General features: G+C 44.2%; 1 protein-coding gene across 1 annotated transcript in view; it reads right to left on the reverse strand.

Annotated features, from left to right (window-relative positions):
* Window positions 1-12,840, reverse strand: part of BPI (bactericidal permeability increasing protein) — a 120,738-nt gene that overhangs the window by 26,065 nt on the left and 81,833 nt on the right. Inside the window, exon 9 of the mRNA XM_029612869.1 lies at window positions 1,553-1,612. Within this exon, the coding sequence (XP_029468729.1) occupies window positions 1,553-1,612 (60 nt within the window). The remainder of the gene's footprint in view (window positions 1-1,552; window positions 1,613-12,840) is intronic.

Genomic DNA, 12,840 nt, shown 5'->3' on the forward strand with positions numbered 1-12,840 from the left:
AATTAAAGCATCTGGTTTCGCTAGGGGGAGGGAGGTCAGCCAGTTAACTTGGCTGACGAAATGTAAATGCTGCAATAGCAGACCTAAATCTGGCAAGCGCAGCAGTCAGCAGACCTTCCCTAGAGTCTCACTCTCACTGAATCAATAAAGAAGGTTACTTTCACCCTCTGATCTCCTCTCCTTCTTACTTACCTTATTAAAAAATAGTTGTGAGGAAATTATTGGCTCAGGGGAAGCACTCGATCTTGTTGGTCTGGAGGGAAAACAACTCTCCTTCTTACTGGCAATGACGCAATGCAGTACACTCCATGATGTATATGGAGTCTTTGGCAGCTCATTCGTCCTTTAGATCCCAGACCAGATTTTTGGGAGTGTGGGATTTGTATGTCCAAACTCTTTCAAGTGGAGCTAGGAGCTTAATTTTGAATACCTTGTAGAGACTATTGGTTATGCACAGACTTGGAGGTAGGATTCCGGGGGTAGGGGTTAGAGAGAGGGAGGTGGGGACTGGAAAGTTAGGAAGGGTTGGGGTTTATGGGTAGGGTCAGATGTGCAAGAACAAGGCATCTGATTTGTTTGGTGAAATTTCCTTGGCAGGTGAGGGTGGTTAGTTGGGATGGAGGTAACCAGGAGGGAATTAGGTAGTGTATATTTACACTTGCATAAACAGTTTTGTTCTGGCTTGTTAGTGTGCTGGGTCTCTATGACTATTATTGTATATGAACTTCTGTGATTGTGAAAATTCAAAATGTATACCTTCTCCTGGATTTGTTTTCATTCTTTCAGTTAATAAAATATATTTAAACATAAAAAATATTATCCCCTCTCACATCAACATAGTCTGGCCCTCCTGCCCAGTGTTTCAAAAGAGTTGGCTGAACCCTCTCTTAATCCCTCCTCCTTTCCATTCAGTGGTAAACACAATAGCAGACTGATCCAACCCCCCTCCCCTTTCTTCTTGCCAAATGATTAAACCATTACCACCTAATCAGTGGACAGGTGGTAGAAGGCAAGGCTGTGTCTTCCTGATGATTTGGCTTGGGTGACATTTAGGAGGGTTCTGAGACTGGGAGGGAGATTTCTGAATTGGTAGGGTGGGGGGTAGTAGTTACTATCAGGCAAGAGGGAGGGTAGGTTGGGAGGGGGCTGAGTCTGTTATTTTGTTTAACATCAGGCAGGATTAACAGAGGATGAGGTACTCTGGAAGAGAAGACTTAGCTGGACAGATCAGGTTGTCAGTGCTAGCCAGCTAAAGATCTCATTTACTAAGGATTTTCTCCCATTCAGTGTTTATGGAAAAAAGAAAAAAAAACCCACACACACATATACACAGTAAATCAGTTCTTCAATTAGGCATCAAGCCAGAGGGCTCTATGTCCAGCCAGCTTAACTTAGCCAACCACAATGAACTAGCTAAGGGCCCTATTTACTAAGCATTTTCCCATAGTCACAGAATGGGAGAAAACCTTTAGTAATTGACCCCCTAAGATAAGCACACTGATATTTTTTGTAAATTGATTCCAAATGTTTCATGGTAGAACAAAGCACTCACCTGGGGTATGAAAGTCCCAAAGGAAGACGTGTTTAATCGTACCTGAAAATCCTTAGGAATCTGAAGCAAGGAAAACACAAAAGAATGAAATGGGGTCTGATGCATAGAGGTATTTACATATTTCTTAAAATACCAATGGATTAAAGACAAATGTATCTCTTCCAGCTGTGCATATCCCAGTGGCTTTCAGCAACATCTGTGTGGAGAAGCAGAAGTTATTTTAAGTAAGTACATTGTGCAAGGTTAACCCCATAGATACATTGTCACTAGGCAGACATATTGTATAAGGGAAGCATGGAAGTTGACAAGGTGGAAGGGTGTTTTCATGAAAGTAAGAAGATATCTACAAATATGCAGCCACCCACCCAATACAAGAGTGACTGACCATCTCCTAGAACCAGTAAATGGTAACAAGTTGAAGCAGCATTCACTGAGACATAAACAAGTCATTAAAAAGCAGTAGAAGGAGAAAAGATTGCAAGGTAGTTAGATCTCCAGCTTTAGATCACTGCTGTAAGGATTTGATGACTATACTTTATTTGGTATGCTGTAATAATGTGGTTATTGTCTTGGAACATAACTGAGTGCAGTACATTACATTGAGCAATGGAAGTTGGGAGTGCGATTTAAAAATGGAAGCAATAAATAAATATTTCAGCTATTGGCCAAAACAATCATTAAGATTGTTCTTGAAGAGGTATTGGTGATTAAAGCTTTTTGAAAGCACCTCCAGTTAGCCATAGCCAGTGCCAACTTTCTGAACGGGAGTAAATCGATCCACTGATCCTTGTGAGAGCCCTGTCCAGACAACAAACCACCACATGCCACGCATAACTGTATCATGAAGAGCTCCAGAACAGGCAATGGGCACACACAATTTGTACGTCACAATAACATAAAACAAAAAGCAAAGAGGGAAGCTAGTTAACCACCATGAGAAGAGGAACTCGCCAAAAGAGAGCAGAAAAATAACACGGTGGTGACGGATGCCAAATGAAAAGATCCACCCAGAACTAAAGGAGCCTTCTTTCTGGGACACGCACATGCACTCAGCCATCACCTACATATATATGCGTGGGGCTGAAAATAAAAATACACCTCTCATAGTCCTCATGTCATCCCTAACATGTCCTGAAAATGTGCTTTGGATAGGGTACCAAACAAAATAATTAGAGGACACACACCGCAGACATGGTGATCTTAAAAGCCTGCTTTCCCTTCAGAAAGTTGGCAGAAAAACAAGCTTTTACATGCCGCTTAGTCAGTTTCTTTAAGAATGTGCTTTATTTCTAGTTATGTATTTAAAAGCTTGCATTCTGCATTCTTGCAAAACAATTCATTCAGTGCAGATCACAATTTAACATCCACAAATCGGTGAAATCACATTTAAATAAAGATAATACATAACATAAAATACACAAAGTAAAATATATATTACAATTAATCATAAGCCTCTTTAAAATATATTGACTTAATACTCTATTATAATACACTTAAGTTCTGATCTCCTCTAAGATCATCAGGTAGAGTATTCCGTAAGGATAGTGCTGCAAAAGAAAAGGCCCTCACTGTTGTTTGCTTATATCTATAATCTTGCAACGATGTATCTTCAACATCTGAGCAGCAGCAGATATCAGAATGCACGAGGGCATATATTACTGAATCTTATTTTTTTAAGTACACAAGCATGGTCAGAATAAAGACGTTTACAATAAAGTAGGTGCAAAATAATTTGATAAAATCAGAGAGTTTACATACAAAGAAAATGGAAAATATAGAAAATGAATTGAGATCAAATCTGAGACTATTGAATTTCCCAAATTCAAGAATGGCCTCCTCCTGTGATCTTTTCAAAAGTTATCTGATGAATGTTTTGAAATTTCCTGAACAAGCGATTCCAGCAATCTCAAGGATAATTTAACTACCATCAATTAAAGATGAGAAAAATGACCTACAAGTACAACCAATTGATTCTTCAGTGAATTTAACAGCAGTTCTGGAGATGTGTCAAGAAATTATTATAGAGACTAGAGCAACTCTGTTGGTATCTTTTACCTTTACATCTGAAGATATTCGTGCTAAGAATGGCTTTTTGTAACCAGTCACAGGAATTTTATGGTCAGCAAGTCTGTGTATTTCCGGATATAACGAAAAGTACGCAAGAAAGAAGAAAAGAATTCTTGGCAATTAGGAATGAGGCAGTGTCAAGAGGGGCAAGATTTCATTTACAGTTTCCTTGTAAATGTATTATTGTTTATCAGAATTCTAAATATATCTTTACCGATCCTATGCAATTGCATATATATCTGGACTCACATTCCTAATAAGACTCTATCGGGGGATTGGCTGTGATGGAAATTTATGGGTTATATTATACAGCACACTGCAATTTGAAGGATGGGATTTTCTTTTTACGACTGCTTCTGAACATCATGATCTCCCATTATTCTTATAATATTTAGACTTGTTTCTAATTGTTTAGAAGATCTCAGAGAATATTTGATTCATTATATAATTTGTCTGATACTTTTACTGAGAACATTGTTCTATTGTTAATTTGAAAATTCAATAAAATAAAATAAAATAAAACTGCTTTCTCTAGAATTTTTGCAAGGGTGGGCAGATTTGAGATTGATCTACAATTAATAACCTCACTAACTGGTAATACTGGGTCCTTTTGCATGGCCTGAATGTTGCTCTCTTCAATTGTTCTGGTACATGGCCTTCTAATAATGATTTATTAACCAAAGTTTGTATTATAGTAAGTGAAGTCTCCTTCATAGCTTTCACCAGTGCAAATTGTTGCATATGTGGACCCTTGAGCCGATATGAAGTTGACGATACCACCAAGGGAAGGCCCCCAAGTGGTCCTCATCATCGGGAGGTGGAGTAAGTGGAGAAGACCCAACTGGAGCTTCACATTTAGCAGCCCATGTTCCCCTCAGGTTGAGCCCTTGGGTGCCGGGGCCGGCAGGACTTAGGCGCGGGTTTCTTATATCGAGGAGTCCAGGGAGAAGGCAAGATGACGTCAGGCAGGCAGGGTCGAGGCAGACGGTGGACAGGCATTACCAGGAGCAGGTCAGAGGTCAGGGCAGGCAGCAAACAGGCAGGACGATGAGACAGGCCGGAGGTCAGGGCAGGCAGTGATCAAGCGGAGATGAAGTACCAGGCAGGAGTCAAACCGGGGAGTCAGTCCGAGGGCAGGAGCAGGAACGGAGCCAGGGCAGGAGTAGGAACAGGAGGCTGGAAAGCAGGGTCAGGAAGGCAAGCTGGAATGCAGGATCAGGAAGCTGGAATGCAGATTCAGGAACAAGCAACAAACGCACTCAGGGCTGAGCAGGACCTGTAGCCGAGGCAAGTGTAGGCGTCAGGGCCGGGTTTAATTACCCAGGTGAGGTGACATCATCTTCCAGGGCTGCGGCAAAGTTTAAGAACATAAGAACATAAGAAATTGCCATGCTGGATCAGACTAAGGGTCCATCAAGCCCAGCATCCTGTTTCCAACAGAGGCCAAACCAGGCCACAAGAACCTGGCAAGTACCCAAACACTAAGAAGATCCCATGCTACTGATGCAATTAATAGCAGTGGCTATTCCCTAAGTAAACTTGATTAATAGCCATTAATGGACTTCTCCTCCAAGAACTTAACCAAATCTTTTTTGAACCCAGCTACACTAACTGCACTGAACACATCCTCTGGCAACAAATTCCAGAGCTTTATTGTGCAGGCCCTTTAAAAGGAGGAGAGCGGCACGCGCACATGCTTAGGCAGACGGGTGTGGTGGCCGAGTCAGCAACGTGGCGTGTCGCGAGGGCAGGCCAATGCTGCAGGGCCTGGGGCCTGGCCGCCCATGGTACGGAGAGGTGGACCGGAACGGGCGCCTGCCGGAGCAGGTAAGGGGGCCTGGCTGCGGGTCGCCATGGCCGGGAATCCTAACACAAATGGACAGGGATCTAGTGCTCAGGAAGCAGCTTTGAGCTCTGATGTGATCATGGCGAGTTCTCACACTGTTATCATTCTAAAATCTGACCATGTGTTTTGGGAGATAGTCTGAGATGAAAAGGTATCAGTGCACAAGGCAGAAACAAGCTGTGCTTGAACATTTACTACTTTACTCCTCTCAGCCAAAATGTCACATAAAGGGTTGATGGAGGAAGTCGTCACCGCAGGAGATGGTTGCTTGAGAGCAGAGCTCCTCTCCCTGCCAAATCTTCACAACGAGTAGCAGGAGCATTTCGTTTTCTTTTTCCCACCTAATAGTGAGTGAGATTGTCAGGGCTGCAGACGCGATGGCAGCAAAGTGTAAGTCCGTCGATTTTAAACAGTTTTCTTACTGGAGGAACGAGGTTGCAGAAAGCAAGGAGGACTGTCATGGCACCGGCTCCGACAGCCTCGTGGACAATGCAAGCCCGGATGACACTTTTTTCATGCTATCTCGGCGGAACCTCCGACCCATGCAGAATTCAGAGACTAGTTCTGCAGCCTGAGACAAGATCTAAAGAGCTATAAAAAGAGATAAAGGGGATGTTGGAAGACCAACCAATTGATTCTTCAGTGAATTTAACAGTAGTTCTGGAGATGTCTCAAGAAATTATTATAGAGACTAGAGCAACTCTATTGGTATCTTTTACCTTTTCATCTGAAAGAGATTCCGTGCTAAGAATAGCTTTTTGTAACCAGTCACTTATGGTCAGCAAGTCTGTGTATTTTCGGATATAACAAAACATACACAAAAAAGGAGAAACAAATTCTTGGCAATGAGGAGGAATGAGGCAGTGTCAAGAGGGGCAAGATTTGATTTACGGTTTCCTTGTAAATGTATTATTGTTTATCAGAATTCTAACTATATCTTTACCGATCCTATGCAATTACGTATATATCTGGATTCACATTCCTAATAAGACTATTGGGGGATTGGCTATGATGGAAATCTATGGGTTATATTATACAGCACACTGCAATCTGAATGATGGGATTTTCTTTTTACAACTGCTTCTTAACATCATGGTCTCCCATTATTCTAATAATATTTAGACTTGTTTCTAATTGTTTAGAAGATCTCAGAGAATATTTGATTAATTATATAATTTGTCTGATACTTTTACTGTGAGCATTGTTCTATTGTTAATTTCAAAAATCAATAAAATAAAATAAAATAAAACTGCTTTTCTCTAGAATATATGCAAGGGTAGGCAGATTTCAGATTGGTCTATAAATAATAACCTCACTAACTGGTAATACTGGGTCCTTTTGCATGGCCTGAATGTTGCTCTCTTCAATTGTTCTGGTACAAGGCCCTCTAATAATGATTTATTAACCAAAGTTTGTATTATAGTAAGTGAAGTCTTCTTCATAGCTTTCACCAGTGCAAATTGTTGTGTATGTGGACCCTTGAGCCGAGATGAAGTTGACACTGCCACCAAGGGAAGGCCCCCAAGTGGTCCTCGTCGTCGGGAGGTGGAGTAAATGGAGAAGACCCAACTGGAGCTTCACATTTAGCAGCCCACGTTCTCCTCAGACTGAGCCCTTGGGTGCCGGGGCCGGCAGGACTTAGGTGCGGGTCTCTCATGTCGAGGAGTCCAGGGAGAAGGCAAGATGAAGTCAGGCAGGCAGGGTTGAGGCAGACGGTGGACAGACATTACCAGGAGCAGGTCAGAGGTCAGGGCAGGCAGCAAACAGGCAGGACAATGAGACAGGCCGGAGGTCAGGGCAGGCAGAGATCAAGCGGAAATGAAGTACCAGGCAGGAGTCAAACCGGGGAGTCAGTCCGAGGGCAGGAGCAGGAACGGAGTCAGGGCAGGAGTAGGAACAGGAGGCTGGAAAGCAGGGTCAGGAAGGCAAGCTGGAACGCAGGTTCAAGAACAAGCAACAAACGCACTCAAGGCTGAGCAGGACCTATTGCCGAGGCAAGTGCAGTCGTCAAGGCTGGGCTTAATTACCCGGGTGAGGTGACCTCATCTTCCAGGGCTGCGGCAAAGTTTAAGAACATAAGAACATAAGAAATTGCCATGCTGGGTCAGACTAAGGGTCCATCAAGCCCAGCATCCTGTTTCCAACAGAGGCCAAACCAGGCCACAAAAACCTGGCAATTACCCAAACTCTAAGACAATCCCATGCTACTTATGCAATTAATAGCAGTGGCTATTCCCTAAGGGGTAGATTTTCAAAAGGGTTGCGCGCATAAGATACGCGCGCAACTCCCAAAAACCTACCCCTGCATCCCCCTGCGCGCGCCGAGCCTATCTTGCAGAGGCTCGGCGGCGCTCGCAAGCCTTGGGACGCGCGTAAGTCCCGGGGCTTGAAAAAATGTGCGTTCCGGGGGCAGGACCGTGGGTGGGGCACCGGCCCAGGGTCGTTCCGGGGTGGGACCGAGGCCTCCGTAACAGCCACCGGTGTCGGGGGATGAAGAGCCGGCGCCCGCTAGTTACGCCTACCCGGAAGCAGGCGTAACTACTTCAACAAAGGTCAAGGGGGGGGGTTAGTTAGAACTGGGGGGCAGGTTAGATAGGGGAAGGGAGGGGAAGGTGCAGGGGGGGTGGGCGGAAGGAAAGTTCCCTCCGAGGCCCCTCCGATTTCGGAGCGGCCTCGGAAAGAACAGAGGAAGGCTGCTCGGCTCAGTGTGCACAAGTTGCACAATTGTGCACCCCCTTTCGCGCGCCGACCCTGGATTTTATAACATGCGCGCGGCTGCACACTCATGTTATAAAATCGGGCGTAGATTTGTTCGCGCTGGGTTGCGCGAAGAAATCTACGCCCGCGCACATGTTATAAAATCTGGCCCTAAGTAAACTTGATTAATAGCCGTTAATGGACTTCTCCTCCAAGAACTTATCCAAACCTTTTTTGAACCCAGCTACACTAACTGCACTAACCACATCCTCTGGCAACAAATTCCAGAGCTTTATTGTGCGGGCCCTTTAAAAGGAGGAGAGCGGCACGCGCACATGCTTAGGCAGACGGGTGTGGCGGCCGAGTCAGCAACGTGGCGTGCCGCGAGGGCAGGCCAATGCTGCAGGGCCTGGGGTCCGGCCGCCCATGGTGCGGAGAGGTGGACCGAAACGGGCGCCTGCCGGAGCAGGTAAGGGGGCCTGGCTGCGGGTCACCATGGCCGGGAATCCTAACACAAATGGACAGGGATCTAGTGCTCAGGAAGTAGCTTTGAGCTCTGATGTGATCATGGCGAGTTCTCACACTGTTATCATTCTAAAATCTGACCATGTGTTTTGGGAGATAGTCTGAGATGAAAAGGTATCAGTGCACAAGGCAGAAACAAGCTGGGCTTGAACATTTACTACTTTACTCTCAGCCAAAATGTCACATAAAGGGTTGATGGAGGAAGTGACGTCACCGCAGGAGATGGTTGCTTGAGAGCAGAGATCCTCTCCCTGCCAAATCTTCACAACGAGAAGCAGGAGCATTTCGTTTTCTTTTTCCCACCTAACAGTGAGTGAGATTGTCAGGGCTGCAGATGCGATGGCAGCAAAGTGTAAGTCCGTCGATTTTAAACAATTTTCTTACTGGAGGAACGAGGTTGCAGAAAGCAAGGAGGACTGTCATGGCAACCGGCTCCGACAGCCTCGTGGACAACGCAAGCCCGGATGACACTTTTTTCCATGCTATCTCAGCAGAACCTCCGTCCCATGCAGAATTCAGAGACTAGTTCTGCAGCCTGAGACAAGATCTAAAGAGCTATAAAAAGAGATAAAGGGGATGTTGGAAGACCTCCGCGAGGAGCTCACTAGTATGGGCACGGAGTCGATGACATAGACTCCTCTGTGGATGCTCAAGTTGAAACCTCAAAACAGCTATAGGAAGTCTGTGCAGAGCTTTAGGAAGAAAATTAAGCCATAAAGGAAATACTAGCAGACTTGGAAAATAGGGCACGTCGCGGAAACCTCTGGTTTAGGGGTTCCACAAATTCTCTGAAAATGCTGATTGTGCTTCTTTAATAGAGCGCTTCTGTAAGTATTTCCTAGTGGTGGACAGTTCAGGAGAGGGAGAGTACCTAATAATAATCGGGCGTGGGACATTATAGTGTGCTTTCACGATTATTCTCTGAAAGAAAAGGTGACTGCAACAGCAAGGAAGCTGGCCACCTGGACATGGGAAGGCCAAGAGATAGCAGGATTTGCTGATCTCTCACAAGCCACATTACAGAATCGACAAGGCTGCGTGAAGTCACTGCCTTCCTCCGCAAGGAAAATGTTAAATATAGATAGTTGCATCCCTTTGGCCTCACATTCCTTTGGGATGGTGCAACCTCCAAGATTCGATCTTTACCTGAAGCGGCCTCCATATTACGGGAACAGGGCTTCTGCAGTTCAGCCTTACACCCGAAGCCAAATAAAAGCCTCACTTCAAGAGATACATTAAAAATGGCAGAGAGTGGCCGCCTCTAACAGCTGGCTTAAGAGAAACTCCGGAGCACATCCAACTGTTAAGGACACTTCCTGATCTCAATCTTTTTTTGAACAGGTGTTCTTCCCCATCCAGACTGCAGGAATTTTATACAGCTATTCTTTCTCTGGACAATTTTGTATCCTGCTAGTTGGGGATTACATATATGTTTGGCTACATATATAGCTCCGTTCGTTTTTCTATGATATGGACATTGTTACTTTATGTGGCTACTTATTGCTTAATTGCAATTTTTTTCTTTTCAGACAGTTGAGAGTTTCTCCTTTTAATGATCTTTTTTCCTCCCTGGGGATGGGAGTGCTGGATCTGCGAGGAGGTTACTGCAGATCTGATATGCCTAATGGGGGGGGGGAGGGGGGTTATTCATGGTTTATATGGGTTGGGAAGACATGCAGATTCTTCTTTTCTCGATGGTGGTCACTTTTTATATTGCTGGTGACCTTATCTGCAGTTGAAGTATGGTGGCATGACCTACTTCAAGTTCTCTGGGTACTCCATGATTGCAGCACTACTTTCTTTAGGTCTGTTATTAGGTGCTGCCTTCTTTTTGATGGCTATACTTCTCCGTTGGGCATACAGACCTAGAAAATGTTCCTATTGACCACTCATATTGTCTTATGACTTCTTTTTGGGTGGTTTCTCTTAATGTAAAAGGGCATGGAACCGCTTACCCTTCTCTTGGGTGGAACGTGTGGCCACCATTAAGATGAACATTCTCCCACGCTTACTTTATCTTTTCCAAAGACTACATATTCCTATCTCTAATTCTATGCTGAGAGGGTGGCAGAGGAGGGTGGTTTGCTTTCTTTGGAAGCAACATCCTCCCAGGTTAAGCAGAGGTGTTCTCTATAAATCCAAAGCTGAAGGGTGCCTGGGAGTACATAATTTTTCGCAATATTATGTGGCTGCCCAAATGCGGGCATTGATTGCTTGGCATGATCCTCGTGATATTAAACACCAGATGGTAATTGAACAGTCGCAGATGTCAGGTATGCCCTTAACAGCGGCTACTTGGCAAGCAAGAACCACCTGGAGGATATGCCCTAATGTGGCCCCCTATTATTCGCCCTACTTTAAATGTTTGGAGGATGTGGAAATCTAAGTTAGTGGAATGCAGGACATACTTCCATCGTATACACTTATTTCACAATACTAATTGTCCACCTGGTAGTTCCCTTTACTCATTCGCAGTCTTGAAACAGTGCAGTATCACACAATTAGAACATATATGGACGGCAGGTCGCATGGTATCGTTGAAAACTTTGTGCTCAGTTACAAAGCTGTCTCCCTCTGAATTCTTTGCTTACCAACAATTGCATCATTTCTGCTGGAGCAATAAGGTGGGGAAACAACTGGAGATTGGTAAATCCCTTTTTGAAGGTTTCTGTTCTTTATCCAAGAATTTAAAAGGCTGCATTTCCAAAGTTTACAGACTATTGAATGCTAAATCTGAGGGCAAACTGGCTCACATACGAGCCTGGGAAAGGGACCTACCAGTTGAACTTTCTGAGGAAGACTAGCTGGTTAATTTTGGGCGAGTTAGCAAAACCTCCATTTCCTCCTCACTGGTAGAAAATAGCTATAAATTATTATACAGATGGTATTACTCCTCTGATAAACTACAGAAAATATATCCCAATCTCAGTGGTCTATGTTGGAGAGGCTGTGTTGTTTGGGCACTTTTATCCATATGTGGTGGACGGGTGGGTATATTTCTCTTTTTTGGCAGCAGATTGAGACTCTTCTCTCTGAGTTCACAATCTTTAATCCTACAGGTTTGCATTGCAGCCCGGATTGAGATTGATATAGAGCCTAGAAACAGAAGGACGTTCCAACTCTAGAGAGAGTACTTTTTAGAGTTGATAATGTCTGTACTATGAGCAAACTAATGGTGGAAAAGAATCATCGTATCCAGAAGTTCCACTTAATTTGGGATCCTTATTTACAATGGTGAAAGTCTCATCTTTAATTTGCGTTTAATGCAAGGCTCTGGCATGCCCTGTCAATATCTTATTTTAAGTATTTGGTCATGTGTTTTTGATGACTGCTGATTAAGGGCATGTATCATAGTTTTGGATTGACTTAGGCGGATATGCTCTACTCTTTGTACTATCTGTATTCTTTGTTCTCTTTGCTTGTCAACAAAACGTGCTAGTAGGATGTGAATGTAGGGGGAGGTGGGTGGGAAATTCAATGTAAAACTGGTAGTTGTTCTCATGTTTAGCTGTATCTATATTTTTTGTATGACTTTTTATGCGGACAACAATAAAAATGCCTATTTAAAAAAAAAAAAGTGTCATATGAAAGGTAATCTTGATTCATCATGAGAGGCTTGGTGATTAGTTTTTTTTTTACTAAAGCAAATAATTGTAATAGTCAATTGATTGAATCATGCAAGGTTTGACCATAATATTCAGTTCATGCTAATCTACAAGTTTTCCTATATTCTGAAAGTCTATCTTGGTACAACAAATTCAAATCAATGTTGCTGCTGTGTTGTCTGTTGCATCCGTCGGTCTCAGATGGCTTTGACCCTTGTACCTCACCTTTTTCTCTGCTCTCCCTGCTAGCCTTGGGAAGATGGCTACCGCCGCGTCTGCAAGCCGCATTCTCCAGCGTCCCCGGAACGGCTATGGCAAAGCCTCACGCCATGTTTCTCCTAAGGGCCTCCTAGGGTGCACGCGCGCACACCACCCACATCTTTATCCATGTCATGGCGGGAACCTCGGGGGCGTCCCCCTCGAGTGACGTCACGCCATCCAAGTATTTAGCCTACAATTGTTTGCTAGCTCATTGACAGGCCGATACAGTACGGACACGTAAAAAAAAAGTGCAGCAGTGCCGGGCGCTCGCGCGTTTGACGCGCGCA

Source organism: Rhinatrema bivittatum, chromosome 8 (assembly GCF_901001135.1).
Source record: "Rhinatrema bivittatum chromosome 8, aRhiBiv1.1, whole genome shotgun sequence".
In the NCBI taxonomy this organism is placed as follows: domain Eukaryota; kingdom Metazoa; phylum Chordata; class Amphibia; order Gymnophiona; family Rhinatrematidae; genus Rhinatrema; species Rhinatrema bivittatum.